General features: G+C 42.3%; 1 protein-coding gene across 2 annotated transcripts in view; it reads right to left on the bottom strand.

Annotated features, from left to right (window-relative positions):
* The window catches only part of SAMD12 (sterile alpha motif domain containing 12), a 557,529-nt gene that overhangs the window by 205,298 nt on the left and 325,474 nt on the right, over positions 1 to 26,757 (bottom strand). Inside the window, exon 5 of one of the 2 annotated variants that reach the window (XM_066578519.1) lies at positions 8,633 to 8,923. The exons of the other annotated variant lie outside the window; for it this stretch is intronic. Within the exon in view, the coding sequence (XP_066434616.1) occupies positions 8,883 to 8,923 (41 nt within the window). The 3' untranslated portion in view covers positions 8,633 to 8,882. Of the gene's footprint in view, positions 1 to 8,632; positions 8,924 to 26,757 lie in introns of those variants that run through there. 2 annotated transcript variants of the gene reach the window in all.

Genomic DNA, 26,757 nt, shown 5'->3' with positions numbered 1-26,757 from the left:
TGTACAGCATATGACAGGCGGAGATAATCTATAGGGCAGCAAAAGTTTTGAGCTGCAGAGTTGCAGTTAGTGGACATTGCATTGGAGCAGGTGCGTGGCTTGCTGTGAGTTTCCTATAGGATGCATTGTCAGTGAGCAGAAGGAACTGAGGCAGAATCTGGTGATCAGAGCATGCTTCAACCACTGCAGTCCAGGCAGAGTACGTGGAAGAAGTCACAGTACCTTTGAAAGCCAAGATTTGAGATCCTGAGTTATTGAGCGCCACAGCTTGCATTCCCGGTACCAGTGAACCACAACTGAACACCAGAAACAGAGTAGCTACATTAATAAAAAAGTTCAAACAAAGAATCTGTCGGCCTATGAGATGTTTCACTGGAAAGCCTACACTGGATCATGTGACCAAGCCCACTTTTTAAGCCAGTGAGGATGTTTCACTTAATCGCCCACAGACATCAAGGAATAGGTGAGCAGAGACTACTGTGTAGTCAACCCACTGTGCCGATGCCTGAATTCTGGTTGTCCGAATTCCAAAGAATTATATGTATATCAACGTTATGAATAACAAGTGGGTTCCTTAACTTGGGCTATTGAATTTTGCCCATGGCCACAAAAAAGACTTCTCTGCAAACAGACTGTATGCATAAAATGTGTGTGTGACTTTCTATTATAGATGGCTGAGAAGGAAAATGATGGGGTCAAGGAGTCCCTGAAAGGGACCTAGTTTTTTTTTTTCTGTGGGAATACACCAGGATCGGGACACAGGTAGGCAACTGCCTAGGACACCATGTTGCCACAGGTTAGAGTGGGGAGCGCAATTGTACTGAGGTAAAAAAAAATTAAATGCTCAGCATCCTATGCTATGAGCATTTCTACAGTGATGGAGGTGATTATTCCTAAAGGAAACCCGTGGAGCAGTGTATATAATTTCTATTGCTCATCACTCCTTGCTCCCAGCTGGTCTTTCTCTCCTTAGGGGGCTGGTGCTGCACTACGTTCTGATCTGGGGGTTTGTGTTAATTATAGGGTCGAATCTATTGCTATGCTTTAATTATTGGATCATATCTAGGGTTACTTTTTCATTATGGACTAGATTTGAGGGTTTACACTAATTTTGGGATCGGATAAGGGAGCCAATGTCAAATCCTCAAAACAGCCCTACTACCATGTTTCCCGAAAATAAGACCCAGTCATATTAATTTTTGTCCCAAAAGAGGCGCTAGGTCTTATTTTTTTAGGGGTGTCTTATTATACTTACCTAGCAGGCTCAGTCCATGTTCCTCCTGCTGCTCTCCTGAGCTCTGATGTGCTTCTTGAAGTCCTCAGGCACCCACTGAAGATCATTTCCTGGTTACGGGATTCATAAATCCTGCCTCCAGGAAGTGATGGTTCTGATTAGTTCTCAAGCGCTGCTCGGTCAATCAATGCAGTGCTTGATGAACCAATGCAATGACTGATTGGTTCATCGAATGCTGCATTGATTGGCTGAGCAGCGGTCAAAGAACCAATCACAGTCATCACGTTGTGGAGGTGGGATTTATGAATTGGCGGGGCCGCGGCATTGATTGGCCAATTCCTAAATCCCGCTTCCACAATGCGGTGACTGTGATTAGTTCTTCAACCGCTGCTCAACCAATCAATGCGGCGCTCGATGAGCCAATCAGTCATCCCAAGGATTCATTGGATTTATAAAACCCGTAACCAAGAAGTGTTCTACCGTGGGCAGCCAATGACTGCAAGAAGCGCGTCGGAACTCCAGAGAGCAGTGGGATGGTCCTGCACCAAGCCTGCTGGGTAATGTATTCCTTTTTTTTAACGCAATGCAGCTAGGGCTCATTTTCAGGGTGGGACCTATATTTCAAGTCTCCCTGAAAATCCTGAAAAATCATGGTAGGGCTGATTTTCAGGGTAGGTCTTATTTTCAGGGAAACAGGGTAGCTATCATGTGTCATTTATAATACAAGTGTTTTCTTTAATAAAGAGTGGCCTTTGGACTTCATCAGTGTCCAGGGCCCGGATGCAACTGCTATTTCTGCACCCATTATAGCAACACCTCAGGCCAAAGATATTTTGGCAGCAAACACTGCAGTCTTCAGGAGAAATCACCTGCACGATCTGGGCCGAATAGAGAAGAAAAGTAAAGTAAAGTGAGTCACTAAATTAATCATTTACTCTGCCTGTATCTGTTTCTCTTAAATTGTGTTTAAATCTCTTTCATTAGAGGAGGTGGTGGTTTTTAATTGATTCTAGGAGTTGCGAGGGGGAGCAATTTGCTAAGCTGCCTCGGGCACTAAAGCATCTCATCCTGGCCCTGGAATACACACAGAATTGGAAACTATGATGCAGATGAATACAGTGTCCATAAGAAGCTGTAGAGCAGCTTTGTAGTTCCTACATAGAGGGAGGATGATAGATAATAAAGTCCTTTTTACACATTTGCAAACAGTCTTTGTCTACTTTGAAGTGCGGCTCTGAAATAAGGTGCCCAAAAATGCCGTATTCAAAGTAGCAACTAAACTATATTCTCAGAACATTATTCAGAATTCAATTTACCATAAAAGTGTAAAAGGAAACAGCTACTTACTCTAAACAGAGCGATGGCAGCATGCTTCACCTCAGTACGAAGCATGTTGGATAATCCTATTATGGAGAATATGATTTAGAATAGCTTTGATATTTTCTAGTGTGACTTTGTAAAATGGATTACTACTGGTACAGAGGTTCCTCGGTGGCCCTCATCTGCAGATATGCGACTCTACCTTTCAATTTTCTCAAATGTATAAATAAAAGGGAAGATGAATGGCAATAGATAGACTTTATGTTCTGCAGCTGCAATTGTCCCAAAACAGGCGAGGAAACATTCATTTCTCAGGTTGGACGAGGATCAACTTGTTCATTCTTTGATTACAAAAGCTTTTATCCCCCAAACCTCCCTTTCTTGCTCCGTTTCTTTGTGCTTTTTTATGTAAACATATAAAATAGTGAAAAAAAATGATAAAATATAAAAAAGGGAATAATGAGTCATAAAAAAACAAAAAAAACCTCACAAATCATAAAAAAAAAAAAACTTTATTGGGATTAAAATAGTGCACAGGAAAATCATAGATAAGAAGAAATTTGGCGACTGCCTATTTGGTTGACTTGACAAGACAAAAACAGTCAAAACTGATATGAAGAACTTTAAAAGGGTTTTTCCAGGAACTGAAAGAAAAAAAAAATGCTGTGGGCAGGGAACGATGGAAATAAAAACAAAAAAATATATAGTACTCACCGGTTAAATGCCCTCCCCCCAGTCCAGCACTGTTGTTCTGGTCCTGTAATTTTTTAAGTTGTCTAGGGAAGGAGATTGGGACTGCATGGTGGTTAAAAGGTTAAATAATTCCCCTGGTTAAAATTTAAATAAGGCGCGGTGGTGATTGGTTTGGGTAAGAGGTGGTGGAGTTATGGTTTTTATAAAAGAGATGGTAAAAGGGAGTATCACACTTTTACCCCTTGGACCTCGTGAGGTACACCCGCCCACCCCTCCCTAAAGGTGCAAGGCTTAATGTTCTTGCTGGTTTGGTTGGTCTTGCTTTATTGCAAGTTCTGTCTGTGTATTCTTTCATTGCAGGTGTCACAGCTGGCGGTTGGTCCCTGAAGGCGGGGTCAAGTTAAATGCATGCTATCCATATGGGCTGCAGGTTAGCTTATAGGACTTCATGGACTGGAGATGTATCCGCTTCTTGAGGGATGAGATTCGTTAATTGGTTAAACAAGTTTCTTAAAATAAAGCTGCAGCCACTCCCAGATTTATCTAACATGGGTGTCTGTGTTTTATTTTCTGGTTTTAATTAAAAAAAAGGAGTGCTGTGGTACAAAAAGAGGAAGTTGGTGTGATCCGGGCAGCCTTGAAACTACTGCAACTCTCGAGTGCATTTCATTGTACACTTGACCAACCAATGGCTTCAGCATGCACATGCCCAAATGCCTATGAACCATAGAGACAGACCATGTGACTGCTATGAGGTCTTGGAGAGATGGAGCTTCAAATACAAGTTGTACATTTTAATTGAACGATTTAATGAACAACAAAATGTACTGAATAACTTTAAATTTTAAAATGTGCTGAAATGCCCCCAAAAATTCAATTGCACCACTGTTTGGTTTGGGGTTTGGTTTGTACAAAATGCACTGTGCCATAAAAAGGACTCTTTATTCTGAGGTTCAGTATGTTTACGATGACACAATTTTATATAGTTTTTTAATCTTTTGCTACTTCTAAAAAATTAAAAATCCTTTAATTAAAAAAAAATAAAAAAATTAATCACCATATTCTGAGACATATGACTCTATTTTTCCACTGAAGGGGCTGCGTGAGGACTTGTATTTTTGTAGGTCGAGTTGTGGAGCTACTATTTCTAGGTACATATGATTCCGTTATCACTTTTTATTCAATTTCTTGAGCAAAGCGTTGTTTTAAAAAAAATGCAATTCTGGCATTGTATTTATTTTATTTGATCATGTTCACCATGCAGGATAGATAATGCAATAATTTACATTAGGTATTTTACAAACATGGCAATACCAATTATGTTTTAATCTTTGCTTTAATATTTTTTCATCTGAAAAAAAAATGGGAAAAAGATTTTTCTTTAACTTTTACACTTAAAAAAATAAACTTTATGAAAACGTCTTTTTAGTCCAACTTCGGAACTCGCACTTACAACTGTCTGATTGCTTCTACAATATACTGAAATACTTCCGTATTGCAGTAAATTGTACATTGTAGCAACCCGGGGATCACTCACTCACATCACAGGTAGACACCAATGGGTTAAACTCCAAATTTCTATTTATTTTCAACTTCTGAGCAATATCAGCTTGCTTCAGCACAGCACTCTATGCAAGTAAATCAACTTAAATGTCCTTTTTCATTAGGTTCAATAAACAGTTCAACTGTGGTTCTCACCCACTCCAGGGCAGCTTCATACAGTTGTCTTCAGGACTCACTGTTTTCCCTCAGGAAGGCTTCACCCCAATCTTCCTGAGGCACACGAACAGTCTCTTTCAGCGTCCAGGTCTCTCTCCAGACCTCTTAATCCCAATCCAGGTCTCCCCCTGGATCTGTCTTGGGCTCCCACAGCCCAGGTCCCTCTCACTGGACCTGTCTGGCTCACAACCCAGGTCCCTCTCACTGGACCTGTCTGGCTTGCAGCCCACTTCACCTGTGACTGCAGCAGGAACAAACACCTTTATCCTCCTTACTGACCACACCTGTGGGTGTTTTTTCTTGTCTCAGGCACCAGACTGCCTGTCTTTTGCCCTCTACAGGCCACTCTCTGCAGTGCAACCCTACAACATCTACCTCCAGTTTATTAATCCCACAATTAATAATGCAGTCCAGTCTGCAGGCAACATGTCATAGAGCAGGAGGAGCTGAGCGGTCTGATGGGAACTTTTATTTTATTCATTAAAACCTCTGCTTCTTCTATTCGTAGGAGTCCATTGGGCGGTCCTGCTCAGTGCTTGCCAGCTATTTGTGGATGCACAGTCTGGAATGCTGTCAATCACTGAGTAGGACCGCCCACTGGACTCTTAAGAATAGAAAGGGCAGAGGTTTCAATGAATAAAATGCAAGTTCTATTGAATCTTCACCCACAAAACTATAGATCAGCCCTCCCAGCTCCCCCTGCTCTATAACCTGCTGCCTGCAGAATGGACTGCATTTTCAATGTGACAGGTTCCCTTTAAGTACACTTGTCTATAAGACTTAATACAACAGGCAACAAAAGAAACCAACAATACCAGTATTTCCCATTACATCTTCCGCAGGGATTTCTGCTGACCGGCCACCATCCTTCTTATAAGCATCATTGCCTCTTTTTATATTTATAATTTAGCAACGTAGCAATATTGTGATTGTAATGTCTCCAATGAGTTTTCACAAACATTGTTTTTTTTGCTGTTTTTTGCTTTTTTTTTAAACTATAAAACAAGTGAACAAACAAGCAGGCATTTAGCTATTTACTTCTTGACAGGATGGGAAGAGTAAATTATTGACGAGGTGCTGTTGTATCTCTGCAGCATTTTGCAGACTAGTGTTCTGTCTCTGCTGATCCTCCAATAATTTTGCTTTATGGAGAATGAGGACAAAAAAATTATAGAACTTGAGGTTTTATTGACTTCCTGGTGACTATTGTTATGTGCGAAGATAACATAACATTTTATGGTATACCATTATGATATCCATTTTAGCAGAACCATGGTTAAATGGTGGAATACGCAATGGGTAGAGGCGTAACAATGAAGGATTGAATTATATGTACACAGAAATGTATGTAATATTTGTCTTGTAATCTGCTAATAAAACGAAGTAAAAAAAAAACAATGAAGGATTGATAGGGATGGAATGGGCACCGCGGCTCTTACATAGGAGTCTAGCAGTATCATGAATGGAATTTGATATTTGGGAGGTAATGTTAGAAATTTTGCTAATGCAACACCCTACTTAATGGTCTATTGATGAATACCGTAACGTCTCTTCAATCTATTCTTAAAGGGAGCTTGTCATCAGGCTTTTCCTATGCAAGCTAAGCTATACATGGGTACTGGTGCAATATGTCGCCGCTGGAAGCTAGGCGTTGACCAGCCTTAGCTGGAGGTAATGTTCCTAGCTGCCGATTGGGTCCATGTCTCTGCTGTCTTGGCCTCACTGTTACTTGCCAGCCGGTGCGGTTGAAGACATCGGCTGTCTTCCCATGGATCCATCTACAAGACAGCGGTGGTTGACACCTGCGTGGCGATGGAGGTGGCATGATGCATCCAGCGGCAGACTCCACCTTGCCAGCGTGGCTGAACACAGCGGCTACGGCAGCAGCAGAAAACAGTAGCTAAGACCCGGTGGAGGACGGAGGTGTGAGCCAGCCATCCATCCGAGGCCGGCGGGAAGGAGCGTGAAAGCAGAGCTGGGAGCTCAAAGGAGGGGAGGCCGGCAGGGAGACTGACTGTGGGGTCGTGAACGGACACATGGCAGGGCACCTGGGACTGTTACAGTTGGGCCGAGAGTGGAGATGGGAGCCCGGCGGGGACGAGAGTGACAGCGGAGCTGGGAGGCCGGTGGGGAGAGCCACGGCAGGTCCAGGAGCGCCGCCGCAGATGACAGCACTAGCGGGGACATTGACAGCAGGGTCGGGAGCGGAGATGGGACACTGACAGTGGGCGGGTTCCGGAATAAAGATGGGAGCCCAGCAGGGAAAGTGACAGCGTGCATCAGCCAATCAGTACCTATGGGCATCACCTGCCCTTCCCCTGTATCTCAACCCGGCTACACCCATGTCTTCACCCATACTTTCGGTGTAGACATAATGCACCAGTACCCTATGGATGTGCAGGTGCTGTGTGAAAGGATGCATGAGCTTGCGTACCAATGTCCGATGGACGAGTATTAGCCGAGTAAGCACATGTGGATTCAGCACATGAAGTGAGTGCAAGTAAAGTTGGACATTAGTTCACACACTCTGGCATTCTTTGTCACAGTACGTGTGCAGGATTTTATCAGAGGATAGAAAATGAATATGCCTGTCCATCAAAACCGGGGGCGTGCCTAGCACGGCTGTGCGGGGAAAAGCTGATTCATTTTGCCTAATTTTAATACAGCACAGGAAATCTTCAAAAGAAGATTGTAAAATTAACAGGGCATGTATAACAACAATATATAGCAAACTCATTATCTATTGCATACATAGCTTAGATTGCATAGGAAAAACCTGTCGACACGTTTCCTTTAAAAAAGGTATTCTGAGATGTTGTAAAAGATAAAGGAAACTCCTACCTCCTATCTGTCCAGTGCTGAAACCCCAACCCTCTCCGCACTGAAGCTGACTGTAATCACACGTTTATTGGAATTGGCTGAGCGGTCATGTACACAAATTTCAGAGTTGATTCTGCCATGACCACTGGAGCCTGTGATTGGCTGAGCAGTCACATGCACAATGAACAGCACATAACTGGAGCCGACTTAGTCCAGGTACGGAGCAGCTTGGACCGGGACTCCACTTCTAGACGAGGACCATTAAAGGAGTGTGAGTTTATTTTTCTTTTTTTTAAAAGATTTCACAGTCCCAGAAAACACCTTTAACTTTGACACAACTCATCTACCTCCCCTCTCATTCCTCTAAAGCCCCTTCTATCAGCCCCACCATTGTCTGCCCATAAAATAAAGAATTCAATTCAAAAACTTGAACATTTCATTACCAACGGCCCAAATACTGCCAGTTTTACCCTTCTCTCTACCACTCTAATCTCTTCACTAGACTTCTCTTCTACGTCTCTCTTTATTTGTATAGCACCAACTTATTCCGCAGCGCTTTCTCTTCTGGAACTTCATTTGACATTCTCCCATTCTGCAAACCTCTAAATTCTCACTGAGAATGTACTTCTTTCGACAAGTATATAACTCGGTCTAAAGAGTCTTTCACTGAAAATTCCAACTCAATGAATTTACAAGAAAATGGAAAGTATCCACTATAATGTTATGATTGGAATAATCTAAAACAATGGTTAGTAGTGTAATGCGTCCAGGGTGTGATACAAGGCGAAGGGTACTACTTGTCTGCATGATGGGTAGTGGAGGAAATAATACACAAGCATGAGACAGTTCTTGCAAGTCAACTCACTTTATTCTGGAGTCCCTTTAAACTTGGTGGACACTCACATAGGCACAATATGCTTGCTGGTTCCGCAGTGGGCACAATTCCTTATATTAGTACACTGCTTCATGCTCCCTATGTTATAGCAGTGATGTCATCAGTGGTGCAACATTGGACGGATGCAATTACGTAACCTACAGCAGGGTTTCTCAAACTTTTTGGCCTTTATCAGCCAGAACCAACTCTCTGTACGCAAGTTTATGAATAGTCCATAAAAACATGGGAGTCTTGTCCAACGTCTGCAATGAAAGATGAATTTGTGATTATTTTTGATCTTGGAGGTCCTTCTGCATGTTAAATGCTTGTAATTTTGAGGAATAGTATGCTAGCAAGAGGTAGGAAACATATGAAAGGAAAGACTGAAGATTGCAAGATCAGACTACACACTTGTTTGTAGTCTGTAACCATAGAGACATATAAACTTGCATAGGATCTGTAGACACAAAACATTTATAATCAAGACTATGTGCAAGTTGCTTACAGGGGTTGTAGCAAGATTGGCTTTTGCACCTATCCACAGGATAGGTGATGAAAACCTGATTGGTTAGAATCTCACTGCTGAGGCCACTACTAATCCCAAGAATGAGGGTCCATGCCCCCCTCTCCTCACTGTGCCCCCCACCCAGGAGCAGCAATCATACATGCGTGGTTACGGTTCATTCAATGGGACTGATGGAGGTAGCAGAGTGCTTACTATTTCCATCAGTCCTCTGTGTGACCGCCACTCCATTCAATCTCCATGCCACTGCAGGTGGGTGCAGTGAGCCTGTAGTGACGAGAAGAGGGGGGCACAGGATCCCCATTCTTGGGATTAGTGGAGTTGTCAGCAGTGAAACCCGCACCAATTCCACTTTCATCACCTATCCTGTGGGTTGCTGATAAAAGTCTATCTCGGTACAACCGCTTTAATTTTTTGTTTTAGATGCCTCGAAGCAATGCATAAATGACAGCAAAAGTAGACACACATAAAAGAAGTGAATTATGTTGCTAAACTGCAATCAACAAAGCAAGAGTGATCAGCATCCGCCTAGTGCCAAAACTGTTACCCCAGTTGCTCCTTATCAACAATTCGAGGGCACCTAACCAGTTAGAAACATTGATATATGGGATCAACTAATGTGTGAGCAGCAGAATTACTACAAAACTTCTCCAAACTAAAGGCCCATTTACACAGACTGATGATCGCTCAAACAACAGTTTGAGGGACAGCTTTGAGTGATCATTTTGCATAAACTATTAAGTAGCTACTCAGCTACTTAAGAGCAATTAAGTGTGCAAATGAAGCCTTTAGCTAAAAGCAGTTAATAGCCTGAGGGCTCTTATCTGCTTTCTGTTCCTTGGTACTCTGGATGGGAAACAATGCTATCAGCACTACCCGTGGAGAACTACTGATAAGGCTGAAGGACAATTTTTAGTTTGGCTTAACATCAGCTAGCAGTGCATGAAAAGTGCATGATGGCAGTGCATTTAGATGCAACGATTCTTGCTCAAATGATCGCTTTTTAGAGATTTTTGAACGATCATCGCTCCGTGTAAATAGGCCTTAATTCTTAGTTCAGGACTAAAGTCTAGTAGACACTGGAGTTACCCAGGGATGATTATGGTTGCCCATGACATTAGCAAATACAGTAAAGGCCCAGAACTTCTATTAGTTAAATGCCCTATCTGCATAGATAAACCCCCCTCCCCCCACAGCCCCCATTTTGGCCCATGTGGGCTACGTTACCTATGAAATCTGACACATTTGAGGACAATGAATCTGATATTACAGCAAATGATTTGCATTGTTTTGCATCTAAGTTAATAAGTCTTAATTTCTACTACTCCTATCACCTTAAGTGCTTATTAAAATGCACAAAAAATAAAAGGCGCAGCGATGAATCTTTCCTCAAGTGCAGCGCTCAGTGATTGCACCTTGAGAGGATTGAATAATGAATCCCCCATCATTCTCCTGACACCGTCGCATTGTTACAAGCATTCAGCTGATTGCTTTATTTGCAGTTTTTGAAAGATTTTGTTATTATGTAAAAACTTTTAGACCCGATCTACCAGACTAATCTGTAACAATTGTTTTCTTGTGGCAAAGTCATTTGCTGTCTGTGAACTGCAGTCAGCATTTAACAATAATTATGGATGGTAGCGAGAAGGAGCCGGAGCACAATACAACATTATTTATAAAGCGGGCTCGGTGCCGCCATACAACAGGCTTTATACCAGGAACCAATTACATTTATTTACATACAAGGCATGATGTGATTGCACGTCTATGCAGATTTGTAATTGCAAACGGTTATTAAATGAAACACAGGCAGCAGCCATCACAGACAAACTTTGCAAATACATTGAAGATGAAGATGCCTTTGGGTATTTTTTTCTATTGATGACCTAGTAAATAAATAACTCTTCTTATTTGTATAGTGCCAACTTATTCCGCAGCGCTGTCAGGCAATTACCCCCCAGTAAGCTGGTTACTCATTTTACCGACCTCGGAAGGATGGAAGGATGAGTCAACCTTCAGCCGGCTACCTGAACCAGGCAGGGATTGAACTCGCAACCTTCAGGTCATGAGCGAGAGCTTAGGACTGCATTTCTGCTGCCTTAACACTCTGCGCCACACGAGGCGCTGCGAATTATGGCCACAGTTCTGTGGTCACCCTCATTGACTATTATACAAAATTCCCCGTAGCAGTCCCTGTCAAGGTCCTTACTGCACAAACCACTGCTGCTGCTCCAGTCAGAGAGTCAGTGAGAGAAACAATCTGTGAGACGTTCAGCCAGCCACAGTCAGTCAGAGCTGAAGCGTGAAGAGTCAGTCAGTGAGTGATTCAGGGAGTGAAGAAGTCAGTCAGAGAGCAGCCTGAGGAGAGGTACGGCCACAGTCTGAGGAAAAGGAGAGTCATAGTCGAAAGTAAGGAAGTTCATGAAACATCTCAACAGCAGTGCAGTTTGGAGGAGAATAGTTTGGGATCCTACTACAAAAACAGTGAGTGTTATGAGCCCCTGTTACGCTGGAAAAACAGGGAAAATACAGCCTCCCCTTAACCTCCATTACAAGTATAGCCTCACTCTAGTCTCCATTACAGACACAGACCTCGCGGTAACCTACTGAGCACAACCTTCAGAAACCTGGGACTGACGGGGATCCTGTTCACAAATAATCCTAAAGATAGAGAGAGTGCATTGAAGAAAATCCTATTAAATATCCTTGACTGTGTGGCATTCAACTGCTATAGTGTGTGTAAAGACCAATTTCTGTATTGCCACGGAGTGTAGAATTTTGCACAAATTGTGAAAAAACGGTCAGTAAAACTGTGTACCTTCAGTTTTGCATCAGAAAAACTGTGGACTCATCTCTGTTATTCTTGTGTCATCCACTGGGAGTTCAGAACTTAAAGGTACTGGCGTCACCCGTGACAAAAATACAATCGACATTAGTCGCCTTAAGTTCTAAGTCTTGTTTAATCGCGCGTGTTCCCAAGCAAGGTCTCTGTAGCAGCCACTTTGTGGAGAGAGACGACAGAGCCATCCGTGCCCGCCATCTTGTTTAAACCCGTTGTCTCCCCCATAGTTGGCTGGCCCTCCGCCGGGACATTGCAGCAACTATCTGATTGATGGAGGTCTGACTGCTGGTACCTCCACTGATCATGAGAACAGGGGTTCTGAAAGTCCCCAAATGGAGTGGTGGTTGAGCATCTGCACCTCTGCTTCATTATTTTCAAAGGGACTACTAGAGATCACAAGCCCTTAGCTACAGGTATCTACAGCTGTCCAATTGAAATGAATGGAGATGGAGTGATGGTGCACATGCTTAACTGCTGGTCCATTTAGTTGGGGTCATTCATTATCCCTGTTGGGGATCAGCAGAGCATACAAAGCCATAGGCACTCTGCTGCCATATAGAACCTCTATGCAGTGCCAGGTAATGGAGATATTCTCCCCTAGAAGCAATGTGATATGAAATCAGTGACTTACAGAGGTACAGTTGGGCACCGCAGACTTCTGTGGGTGAAGCCTTACATCTCTGTGTAACTAAGAGGGCTTTCCAAATTCTCCCCTCTTCCATCTATCCTGAATGCAGTAGCCAGACTCATATCATTGTCCAATCACTACACCAATGCCTCCATCCTGTGCCATTCACTGCACTGGTTGTCTGTCCACTATAGAATACAATGTATACTTACCCCTCTGATCCATAAAACTCTCCACAGTGCTGCACCACCCTATATCTCCTCTCCCCTCTGTGTCTACCACTTTACCCATGTTCTCCATTCTACTAATGATCACAGACACAAGGCCCATTTACACATAATGATTATCACTTAAAATTTCTTCATATGAACGTATTTGAGTGATAACGGTTTAGTGTGAATGCGAAAAAAATTGCTCACTTGTCGTTCGCGGTTGTTTAAGCTGACTTTTCAGTCAGCTTAAAAAACCTTGTTCGTTTACTGGCTTCTATTTCCGTGTAAATGCTCCCCGCTCTGCGCTTTCCATAGGAGGTAAAGCGCTAGCACGATGAGGACGAGAAACCCGTGAGCCGGAGGCAAATCCTTCAGTTTAAACACCCCCGACAAGCGCTGATGACCTTAGCGGTGACGTCAGCACTCGTGCAGTCATTAAAAAGACTATTGGCTCATGTAAAAGGACCTTAACATTCTCCACAATCTGAACTTCCCATTCCTATCTGCAAGACTCTTCTCGTGCTGCATCAGTTTTCTGGAATGTGCTACCCTGGATAATCAGATTACTTCCTAATATCCACATATCTTAGTCAAGCTTATCACATTCTATAAAATGACTTGTCCTTTTTTCATCATTCTCCCTCAAACCCTGATCCCTTCATCCAACAGCATCCCTAACTACTTCTTACTACTCCAAGGCTCATGCAGCTTTATGTATCCTATCCTCTTTACGTAAACGTTGGCTGAACCATTCTACAGAACAAACATTGCTACCATTTGTGTTACCCCTATTTCTTCATAGTATCATGTCTAAGCTGGATGCCAAAATACCTCATCCGGATCAGACGCAAGAGTTGTTTAAAAGGATGGATATACACACAGTTTGAAAATGAGGCAAGGGAAACCTCACCCTAATATACGGGAAACCCTGCCTAAAAGTGGAGGTTGCCTAGACTGTCTCTAGGTGGTTGAGGGGGGTGACAAAAGTTAATAGCAACCATCACTGCAGCACAAGGAAGCAGATGTAAAAACACCATATAATGAGAATTAAGACCAGGAACTAATGTGGTAGAGATTTACTCCAGCAGGATGTGAACCGGACCAGAACTCCACCATGCAGAGGAGTAATGGCACCCTCTAAGAGGAGGGGCAGGAATATATACACTAAAATAATGGCTGGGAGAACCCCCTCCCCACTGAGCAATCAAGTCCTGTACCAGCAGATGGTAGTTCACTCATTGGCACCCAACGTCAAATGAGAGAGCACATACACTGACACCAGGGTCACATTTTCCGGACTGGTCTGATGGCATCCCAGACTGGTTTCCGTGTTGAGGGGCTGGCACACTGACACAAATTGTAAGCTCTTGTGAGTAAAGCCCTAATTCCTCTTATTTGAATTACTAATTCCTTGCTTACGCTGCAAGGTCTACTTTTTCTGTATACATGTACAGTCTGATATGTATAGTGCTGCAGAATATGTTGGCGCTATAAAAAGTATCAGTATTACTATGCCTAATGCGGCAAATTCGTATGAAATCTCGACTACACGTTAAACAATAAAATTACTTGAGAGCTTGGAGTTTTAATATATAAAGTTCCATTTCCAAATGACTGAAGGGGATACACCAGGTGTTCTGCTCAAGTCAAGAAAATATGACGACTTGTCCTCCTACGACAGGTGGGGAGGCAATAGAGATTCAGCAACACGTTCCATTTAAGTGCAGACAGAATGCTCACATACCAAACATCCTGACGGACAATTCCATAATGGTTTTTCAATTTAATTAAACTGACAAAACATCAACTACAATAGTTCTCGAGATAGTGAAGTTGCGCCGCCATGTGCGTCCTCGTCCCAGTATAGGATACGGAGTCTTGTTACACATCACTGCCAAGCTATTATTGTTTGCACATTTATTTCGTATTGTTTTTCTCCCAAGATGGGATGAGATGTTTGTTTTTTTACTGAATTTATGCAAAAGTGACAGATGCCGCCGTGTATTTTTGCCAAAAGTGTTTGGCTGTAAAACTGATCTGAGATCCTATAGGCAAGAAACTCATGTTCCCGACAACTACAACTTATTGTTCTGAAGGGACGTAAAGTGATTATTTATTGTACATAAGATAGTAAACAAAATGTAAATAGTATAGGAAAAAAAAACCTAAAAAGTAATCCCTTAAAAACCTGAAAAAATGCAGAAAGTTTTGCAAATGAGTAGAGATGAGCGAGCATATTCGCTAAGGCAAACTACTCGAGCGAGTAGTGCCTTATTCGAGTACCTGCCCGCTCGTCTCTAAAGATTCGGCTGCCGGCGGGGGAGAGCGGTGAGTTGTGGGAGTGAGCGGGGGGGGGGGGGGGGAGCAGGGGGGAGAGAGTGATAGAGAGATCTCCTCTCCGTTCCTCCCCGCTCTCCCCGCCCCCCGCCGGCAGCCGAATCTTTAGAGACAAGCGGGCAGGTACTCGATTAAGGCACTACTTGTTCGAGTAGTTTGCCTTAGCGAGTATGCTCGCTCATCTCTACAAATGAGTAATCAAGTGTCTCCACAGTGCCACCTGTTGGAAGGTAGCTATCCTAGGAGTGAATATGCAAATGCTTTTTAGACCTTACATCATGACTAGAGGCATAAGCCAAACCACAATACCCATGTATATAGAGCCGTTTTAGAGTTATTGCCCCTCATCAGTGCATAGTGGGGTTCTGGTTTGACCTCAATGTGAGTCCAGGAGGGTAATGTTACTCTTTGTGGAGAGTTTCAAAAGCAGTGTTTCCCAACTCTGGTCCTCAAGGCATCCCAACAGGTCATGTTTTCAGGATTTCCTCAGTGTTGCACAGGTGATATAACTATTATCAGTGCCTCAGACATTGCCACAGGTGTTCTTACTATAGGATATCCTAAAAACATGACCTTTTGGGGGTGCCTTGAGGACTGGACTTGGGGAACACTGGTGTGGGAAGTTTTATAAGCTGTGCAAGAAACTTGAACAACTCTATGGCCATGGGTTCTCTGGTTTAATGTACATCCCTATTCATGTTGGAAGGCCTGTTGAAAGGTTGGACATTGACTTATAGCATAGCTACCATTCAGCAAGGGGCACTGTGGAGACATTTTATCACTCATTTGCATAGCGCTCTTTTCCCCATATAGCACTGCATGGTCTATAAGACATCCTACACCCTCATGTTGTTCTTTTCTTTGGGACTCTCCACAGGGAAACATTAGCCCCCAAGACTCACATTGATTGCCTCTCATCCAGCCTACCAGAAACCCACTGTGTCCTGATGTGGGGCAAGCCCGAAACACCTTCATGGCTACTCTGGTCTGGTTTACATCCATAGTAACATTGCAAGGCATGTTAAAAGGTTGGCTACTGACTCATAGGGTAGTCAATTACTAATAGGTGACACTGTGGAGGATTATTCCATCACTAATTTGCATAGCTTCTTTACCAGGAAGCATTGCATGGCCAGTAAGACTCCCTACACCATTCTGGTGTTCTCTCCTGTGGTACTGTCCACAAGGAGAAAGATTACAACACTCACTGACTTAGTATGAAATTCTAAACATCAATACATATATTGACCATTATTTATAATCCTTTTATTTAACCCTTTCTCTGGCAAGGTTGCATGTCCTATGTCCATGCAGAGTGGTAGCCAAGTTCGTGTGAAATATGTTTTCATTCAACCATTTGTATCTCAGGCTGTATCGCAGATAGAGCTTTGGTTCTAGTCTTGTTCTAAAGCTCTATGAAGCAAATTGAAGTTGATACAGCAAGTTGATGTGAGCTTTAGTCATAAATGTGTGTTAATGCATATTCTTTGATTTCCGTTTGGGACAAGCTTACATAAACAAGGACAGAGCTGTCACGAGACTGTCAAGACAACTTCAATAAGTAGGTTGTACATTTTCAGGAAATACATAGGGTTTAGGGGGGAGGAGGCACTTACTTTTCAAGGTGTGTAATACCTGTATTTTATAGATTGTTACTTTTTTACATCTCCACCCTAAAAGGTAGATATTTGCCTTTCCCAGTTCTAGTGGTCTTATGAAAATATGTGCATGCACACATAGGCCTGAATACGCTATCAGGATACGCTCGTGTGAGCCTGGCGTAAGAGGTATGTATGAACTGTGCACATGTAGAGATTTTATTTTTAGGAGGTATTATTTTCTGTCAGGGTCACACTTCTAGCCACTAATATAAACTTGTAGCCATTTTTTAAAATGAAAAATTACACTTTGAAGCAAAATTACATGAAGGTGCCTATGTATAGAAAGTGCTGAGTGCAATTTTCACGATATGCAAGGTGTCTACTTTCAGAAAATATGTGGGTAGGAGTATTTTTAATTTTGTAAATTAGGATTTATTTGTACCTGTCAAAAGTATGAAATTATTCTGGCTACGGGTAGGTGCAAAATGTCCAAAACCCCCTTGCAGCCAAAGGATTAAAGTAGAAGCATTACGCCTATGGCTATTACACCTGAGACTCCAACTCAGTGCCTGAAACTACTACAAAGTAATCATGCCCAAGCATGGAGTCCATAGTGGCCACTCTAAGAAAATGGATTACAGAGCTCCAGGAATTTTGTGCCTCCTACTAAGAAAAGGTTGCTAGTATGCAACGAGAGATTAAAGGATTACAGAAGCAACTCCTGGAGATGCACAATTCCGCGCCAGACATCTGCGTGCCACTACCAGCGAAATTTGCGTAAGATCGTCGCAAATACTGAGGTTTCCTAAACCAAGGCCGAATCTATTTTCAGATGCAGCCCGCCTTGTTGAGCAGTGACTGGAAAAAGGTATTCTATCATCAAACCTCACTAAAGAGGTGCTTCCCTGGGCCTCACCATACATACAGATAAACAGTAATCTTCTTGGTAGCCTTGATGCCTTCACGACCGCTATGGGTCAAATCTTTGATGATCCAAACCGCTGTGCCCTGGCCAAAGGGAAGTTAAATAACCTACAATAAGGGCGATGTTCAACTGCAGAATATATGGCAAAAATATTGTTGTTGGGCAAATGATCTCACATGGAATCCAGCTGCACAACACTTCACTGTTAGGACTTTAAAACATAACCTTTAATAAAGCAATTAAAATTTAAAATAGTACTCACAAAGACTGACACACATAATACATAAAGAAAAATATTAATAACTCTGGAAGTGTATCTCAGAGGGTTCTTGAAAATGTAGATGCCATATATCGTGCTTTCTAGGTATAGTGCGATGCCTTAACTGGTATCTATTCGAGGCAACGAATAACCATTTCAGGGTGATAATACACCCCCACAACGGTAGTATCTACAGTCTTGGGAAACTGATAGTGCCCAAGACCGAGATTATTTGTGCTTGGTATTAGCACCAAGAAGGCTTAATCAATATCTGGTCCTTGGTCCGACGCGTTTCGCTCAACTTGAGCTCCTCAGGGACCTCTTGTGAATATTTAATATGCCTCTCAGGATCTTAACAGCAATTGCATAATAACCAAATAGTGAGCATTCAGTTGGTCGCAGGTAAATATATATCTTGCAGATCAGATGTTATCTGCAATGAAGTATATAATACCTCTTAATATGGTAAAGAAAATTAAAAAAAAAAATTTTCTTCTTTAAAAAAAATTTTTTCTGAAAAGTTCAGAGTAAGCCATGTATCAGAGTCTCGCGTTGTGCATGAGACAGTGCTGCATGGACTTTACACACCCATGCCTTGCATCTACCTTGATAGCTTGCTGGCCCCTATATATTTACTAATTCCTATCTACCAGTGGTAACGATGTTGCCTAATAGTTTTTAGGTCACACACTGTAGAATTTCTAACTACTATCTCTCTCCGCTAATTAGATTCTATTAGTGCCTTATTCCTAATGCTTCTCTGATTACAAGATAGCCTAAAGTATCGGACTAAGTAGCAGGTAGATCAGTAAAACAAAAAAGGATAGAGCAACAGCAAGCCAACCACCCTGATGGTGAGTGATTGGTATCCAACTGCACAACAGAGCCAATTTTGTCGGGGATTAGCTGAGTGAGTAAAAGATGAACTTGCCAGAGTGGAGACCCCTGATAACATGGAAGACTTCATTCAGCTTTGCATCCAAATTGATCAGATACTTTTCGAGCAGCAAAAAGACAGACTGCAGGGTTTAGGTACCAACAACTCTTACTCCTTCAGTCAATTTACATTGAGTCCCCCGCCGAGGACTGAAGCCACACCAAAAGCGTGCAGGTTGATGTCATCCGCAAATCTCTTTCCACCGCTGAAAAAGAAAAGCGCTGTGCAGAAAATCTATGCCTTTATTGTGGAAGCTCGGCACATTATGCCTTAAACTGTCCAAACAAGTTCCAAAGGACTCTCACCCTAGCCAATGTCAAGACCACGACTGATCCAGCTGTCATGGAAAAAGGAGATGCCACCAAACACACCTTTGCACCAGTGATTTAAGACCATGTGAAAACCTTTATCCTGCTCCACTATGTTGTTCTCTCAATAGAGAGTAATCAGAAGACGCAGTGCTCAGCGATTTTGGATTCAGGAGCAGGAGGAAACCTCATGGACTTAAAATTCAATCTTGACAAAGACATTGGCACCAGACTTAAGCCCATACTGAATGATATGGAAACTGTGGATGGGTCAACTTTGTCCTTTAGGACCTGTCACATGGGAGACAATCGAACTGGAGCTCCGCATGAAACCTGCCCATCAAGAAACGATCAGCTTTCAGCTCATCTCCTCCCCTAAATTTCCAGTGAGTCTCGGGATCTCCTGGTTCTCTACTCATAATCCCTCTATCAACTGGGAACCAAGGATCATTGCCTTCCCTTCAGAATACTGTAAAGAGAACTGTCAGATAACACCATCCACCCTTAAACCAATTCAAGACCCCGAGGATGGTCAACAAGACCTTGAGAAGTTACCAGTTTGATACCAGTTGTTCAGGGATGTCAGCAGCAAAAAGAAAGCTGACTAGCTGCCATCTCATTTGTAGCATGACTGTCTTATTGAGCTGCTTCTTGGATCTTCTATTCCCTTTGGACATATCTACAACCTTTTTGGAACCAGAATTAAAAACCCTTTGGGAATATTTGGATGGAAATCAAAAGAAGGGTTTCATCTGGTCCTCTTCCTTCCCAGGTGGAGCACCAATATTCTTCATTGAAAAGAAAGATCCTACTCTTCGACCGTGCATTTATTACCAGGAACTAAACAAGGTCATTATTAAGAATTGCTATCCTCTCCTGTTAATCCAAGAACTGCTGGAGAGGCTTCAGGCAGCCAAAGTCTTTACTAAACTGGACCTCAGAGAAGCATATAATCCGGTACGGAAACGCCCTGGAGATGAATAGAAAATGGCTTTCAGAAGAAGATATGGACACTTTGAATGTCTAGTGATGCCGTTCCGCCTTTGCAATGCTCCCGCCACCTTCCAGCACTTTATCAATGACGTATTTCAAGACCTGTAGGACCAATTCGTAGCGGCATATCTCGACGACATCCTCATCTTCTCTGATAACTTCAAGGAACATCGGAGGCACGTTCGTGTGGTCTTGGAACGACTTAAAAAAAAAATCTCTACATCAAACTAGAGAAATGTTTAAAGTATAGCGGTTGTTTTGCAATAAACAAATTGTTAATATTAATGCTGCAGCTTGGGTAATTGGAAATCCTAAGTGCCATTTCTCATAATATACATCAGTTTTGAGCACCATTTTGCAGTTGGAATTTAAAGCTAAAACTTTACCCTAACATTACTATTAGCAGACGTAACAAATTGGGAAGACGTCTTGCTGTATAGCTGCCACTTTATTTTTTGCCATATCTCTATGGGTCACCCTAATGAACGTTCAAAGTGATAGCCCCTCTCTATTAACATACAGTAGGATTCTCTAATAGGGTGCTTGAAAATGGTTTTTTTTTTTTAAAACCAGGGGTGGCTGCGTCCTGAACTGAACAAGTGCAGATAAAGGAGATACTGCTGCATATATCTGCGCTGAAGCTGAACGCCTTCAGTGCTTGCACAGTAGAGGGCGCTAGCGCCATCTTGATAAGATATAGATGCTACAGTTTGTTTTCATGCAATACCTACAGGGGTGGACAAAAATAAGAAAACACCATATTAAATGCTTGGTATTTTAATCATTAGCTCTAAGCTTCCTTTTTTACCCCTGCTTAGCTGAGAGCTTTTCCTACCAAATTTGTGTTTACTTCACCTCTTGCCCTGCTCTGTTTGGTTTTGGGAGCCAGTTGGTAACAGCAGCTGAGTGGCTCAAACCCCTGACCAATGGAACCTTGTTGCTCGGTCAGATGTTCACTTTTGCCCGGCAGCATCTGGGTCATATTACCTCCACTTAAAATTGGTCTCTACATTTCTTATTGAAATATGAATTATAATCCCATGTAATTTAAGGCATCCATTTCATATGGTGATTTTTCCCCCCCTCCCCATATGCCTTACTCATGAGAATCTTTACTGTGCAGTCTGAGTTCGGAAATAGTTTTGTATTTTTTATTTATTTCTAAAATGCAGAAAGCTCAATGGGGGAATCCACGACTGCCCTTGAACACTCCCCAGAAGATAAGACACCACGTCTGATGCCACGTTCCTCTTAATTGATATAATAAAACCCTCTTGGTCCTATGAAGTATTTTAGGCCTTCTCAAGCCGCTCGGTAATAGATCAGCTTGCGTTATGCTTGTTTCTTGTACAACTGCAATAGCTGCACGGTGACCTTTTGTATTGGAACAACTTGGTCCTAATCAGAGGCTTGTGTGTCAGATAAAGATGTATCCCCTTTGTGTATCTGCTGACACAAGGAACATTCACACTCCCCTTCTATTAAGCACTGATGTAATTCTCAGGGATCAGACGAGAATGTCCTCCACGTCCAAACTGGATCAGGATAAAGACTCCGCTCTGGGCTACGTGCCTGGGCTGCAGTACACTGAGCAAATCAGTCTTTATCCAAGGGGCAAATTCAGCCATCTGTAGCGCGGAGCACCTGGACTAAGACGCTGTAGAAACTTCACACATGCTGCGCACACCACATTATTTCTGTCTTCTAGATATTATATATTCTAAAAGGAGAATTAAAGGGCTTGTCTGGATAAGAAAATAGGACTGCCGGAGATCGCCTAGTATAAGCTGCTATCTCCAGCAGTCCTATAGAGATAAATGCAGCGGCAGTGCACACATTTGACTACCGCTGCATGCATACAAGAACACTCTAGAGCCCCCGTCCTCATGATCATGGGGGGGGGGTCACTCTGAACCCCCAATCAGACACTTATCTATTGTATGGATAGCTGATTAATTGTTTTTGTGGACAATACTTTCATTTTTCGCCCCAAAGCATTCTATTAGGCATCGCTTTTTTGTTTTTACAGGGGCATAGCAGTTTACCTCCCTGGTTTTTGCAGGACAAGTATTATTTTGTTTAGAGATCCTTTTTGGGGTCTATAATATGAATACTTAAAGGGGTTGTCTAGATGCAAACTATTGATGGGCCTATCCACAGGATTTGTAGATTAGCAGATGGTCTGCCACACAAAATGTCTACTGGTCCCTTCTTTTCCAGGCTAGTGTTCTCCTGCACTGAGCTGATGTTTGTGGGAAGCAGATCGCTCCTTTCGCACTGCAATGGCCAGGTTTTGTATTGCAGGTCAAGTTGCCATTGAAGTGAATAGAAATTTTGTCTGTAATACCAAGCTTGGCCACTGCAGTGAGAACAGAGCTGTCTTCTTCTTGCAAACATCAGCTCTGTGCATGAGCACAGCAGCCCCGCGAACAGCTGATGGGTGTGGGTCCTGGATGGTGGAGCCCCTAAATCTAATATTGATGGCCTTTTCTGCAGATCGGTGCATCAGTAATTTGCAACTTGACAACCCTTTTAATTTATAGTTGTTTTTTTTTAATGCATGAATGAAGCGGTAGTGTGCATGTGTGACCTCCATTCCATTCAGTTGGAGACACTTGTGAGAGCCATTCTCGCAATCAGTGGTTGGACCCCACCAATCAGATACTTAACCCCCCGATCTGTGGGGTTACAGTGGCTTAGTAGTTAGCACTGTTGCCTTGCAAGGGAAACATCTGCATGGAGTTTGCATATTCTCCCCATGTTTCCTCCAGGTACCCCAGTTTGGCCTTACACTCCAAAAAGATACTAATAGATAAATTTAGATTGTGAGGCCCAGTGTAGGTTATGACAATCTCTGTACAGTGCTGCGGAATATGTATGTACATAGATTAGTACTAGCTGATATACCCAGCTTCACCTGAGTTAATTTGGTACAGGTGTTTACCGGTTGCTAGCACGGAAAATTTTCATGAAGTCATGGTTACTTCAGAGGAACTGAGGAATAAAATATTTATACACATAAAGGAGCATTAGATTCTCCTCAGACTGCATGTACCGATGCCCCTCTGCAGAATGTGCCACCATCGCCACTCTTCTCATTTTTTACCCTTAAAGGTAATGCCCATTTTATTCAAATTTAATCCTAGACTGGAGGTTGCAGCCGCTTCTTAGCCTTAAAGGCATACTCCATCCCTGCAGTCCATGGATGCTTCCTTATGTACTTTACAGCCTTTTCGTATATGCACACAGAGGTTAGTTAGATTGTTCTCAGTATATACACACAGAAGTGAGGAAGATTCTCCACAGTATATACACACACAGAGATCAGTGTGGGATTTTTTGCCAAATTTCTAGCTTGTACAACACCGGAAAGTTACATTCCATAGAGGTGCACTTATTTTTGCACATAGCATTGAATAATCGACTACCCATCTACTTTTCCTATCTAGGACCTAAACAATGCTCGTGGCAAATTTCATGTTTGTACGACATCGGGAAGTTAGAGAATTAGTGGCAAGTCAGTCAGTGAGTGAGTGAGTGAGGGCTTTCGCCTTTATATATATATATATATAGATACATTTATACATGTTACAACTTAAAAATAATAAAATACCTTTTAAAACAAACATCTTTTGACCCCATTTTTATTTTTTTTCTCAAGTGGGTCATGTGTGGGCTTGTTTTTGTGCACAGTAGATTTTAAGAATACCATTTTGTGGTACATTTAACTTTTAGATCACTTTGTATTTATTTTTTTTCTTGAATATGAGGTCACCAAATAAAAAGCGCAATTTTGGCTTTGCGTATATTTTTTCTGATAATGTTCACTTTATGGGATTAAAAATGTGATGATATAATCATGTAAACTTTTGCAAATGCAATAATACGAAACTTAATTTTTTTTAAACTTTTTTAATCTTTTAATGAGATGACCGGTAACAAAAGTTTTAAAGAAAACTTTTCCATTTATTATTATTTTAATATTTGCTAAAACTCTTTTACTCATTTATACATTTTTTAACCTCCATTGGGGACTTGAACTTGCAATCATTAGATCGCCCATACAGTATAATGCGATATCATAATATGACAGGCAATTTATGAAATCATTCATGGCAGCCCTGGGCGTCTTCAGAAGGTCCCAGACTGCCATAACAACCAAATGGCATAGCCTGAACACATGGATATTTCAAATGTTAAGAGCTGTGATCGTGACTGTTGCCAGCCAGTGTCAGCTGTCACAGATGGCTGACACCTGCTATGTATGTAGCGTGATCAGCTTCCGAGCCTGCTCCATACACAGCTACACAACATGTGCTTATTGGGGAGTCATTTAGTTTTATTCAGTTTGCAAATTAGCTGGCGAACATCTCGAGGGTGGCCCCAATTCCAGCAAGGTCCCGCTTCTCACTTGGTAGTCTCACTCATCCTCCTCTTTGCCCTGATTGTAGCACCAGCCTTTGCTTAGCACCAGCCTTTGCTTCTGATACTGTTCTTGGCTTTCAAATGTCACACATGTGATGCTCATGCTCAACGCATTAGCAGTACATTCCCTGTTGCGGGAAGTGGGCTTGCAGATGCACCACGGACATCTATTCTACACTCAAAAGAGCAGGCAGAGTGACATCAACAGGAAATAATGGTGAGAAATAATGCATGAGATTTCAAAGCCAAGTATAGTGACCACAACAAAAACTGGTGCTGCCAATCAGGGCAGAGGAGAAGCTGCTGGGAGGGATTACAAAAGCAAGAACCAGAGCACCTGCTGGATTTTGCCAGCCCTTGAGGAACTTGCCTTCTAATTTGCATATGTAACAAATTATTTTTTCTGTAATGAAGATGTTATAAAAGACAAAAAAAGGCATGCGCCAACCTGTAGCTAAGTGCCCTACCAAGCTCTGGCAGTTCTTTTGTGGGCATAGTTTTGCTGACAGACTCCCTTCTGTTGTGTCAGTTTCAGCTTGATTGTACATTTGGTCTTTTATGACTCTGATGGGTGTGTCATGTGTTGGTGTACACCTGGGGCAATTAGGAAGGGTTTTTAGTTCCCTCCTGGCCTGGATTCTGTGCTGGTCTATTTCAGTGCAGTCTCCTTTTGCTGTGGAGTGAGGACATCTCTGGATCTGGTTTTCTGTGGTTCTTTCAGTGGCTCTTCAGATACGTTTTATTACTGAGATTTATTCTTTCAGGTTTGGGTTTACTCTTATGGTGGTTTTTCCTTTATCATTCATCAGGGTTAGTGAGTGGCACAGGCAGGAGGGTGGATGCGTCCTTATCAGGGCAGATCATCCACTATTAGACAGAGGTTGCCTTTACTTTCTCCTCATACTGCAAGGTGTTCCTGGTAGTGTGGTGTGTACATTGCCAGAGAGTTTATATTGATTGAACGGGCGAAGCACCTTCAATCAGGCAGGGATCACCTTTGTAGTGGGAATCCTGGCCTTACAATACCAGTTAAACGTTTGGACACATAATTTAATTACATGCTTTTTCTTCATTTTTTATATTGAAGACATGAAAACTATGAAGAAACACATATTAATTAGCAAAAAAAAGGTGTCAAACAAACCAGAGTATGTTTTTATATTTTAGGAACCACTTACCTTTTCTGAGCCTCACAAAGAATGGCGGTTGGAACCAAAAATCTAAAATTTTAGACTCTTCAAAGCAAAGTACCCATTCCTTGTGTTTCTTGACCCAGGCAAGTCTCTTCTGCTTGTTGATGTTCCTCAGTAAGGGCTTCTTAGCAGTAAATTGACCACAAAGGCCTGATTCTCGCAGCCCCCTTTGAACAGTCGATGTTGAGATGTGTCTAGTGCTTGATCTCTATGAAGGTGTTAATTTGTGGTTTCTGAAGCTGGTAACTAATGAGCTTATCTTCTGCGGCAGAAGTCTTTCTTTCTTTATGAGAGCCAGTTTCATCATAGTGTTTGATGGTTTTCATGACTGTACTTGAGGATACCTTCAAAGTTCTTGAAATTTTCCGGACTGACTGCCGTTCATATCCTTAAGTAATCACAACTGTTGTTTCTCTCTACTTAGTTGAAAGGTTCTTGGTATAATGTGGATTGGAACAGTAGTTAAATAGACCTTAAACCTGTATGGGGCTGTGTACCAACCCGACCTCTGCACAACACAACTCATGGTCTCAACACATCAAAAAGGCAAGAAATTCCACAAATTTACTTTTGACAGGGCATAACTGTTAATTGAAAACCATTCCAGGTAACTACCTTATGAAGCTATTTAAGAGAATACCCAGAGTGTGCAAAGCTGTCATCGCCGCAAAAGGAGGCTACTTTAACCCTTTCCAATCCAATTTGTATCCTGGTTTTCCTAGGGGGCTTACTCTTTTTCTCCCATTATACAACGGTGCTATCTGCTGGCTGAAGCCAGTACTGCATGAGGTGACACTTTGGATAGGCTCAGACAGCAGAGAGGCTGGCAATATACAGTAAGAGAATTCCGATGGATGTCTTCCAACATCGGAGCTGTATAGCCTTAAATCATAATGTCTTCAGATGTCAGACAG

Source organism: Eleutherodactylus coqui, chromosome 9 (genome assembly GCF_035609145.1).
Source record: "Eleutherodactylus coqui strain aEleCoq1 chromosome 9, aEleCoq1.hap1, whole genome shotgun sequence".
In the NCBI taxonomy this organism is placed as follows: Eukaryota; Metazoa; Chordata; class Amphibia; order Anura; family Eleutherodactylidae; genus Eleutherodactylus; species Eleutherodactylus coqui.
This window is presented reverse-complemented; position numbering and strand designations above follow the sequence as displayed.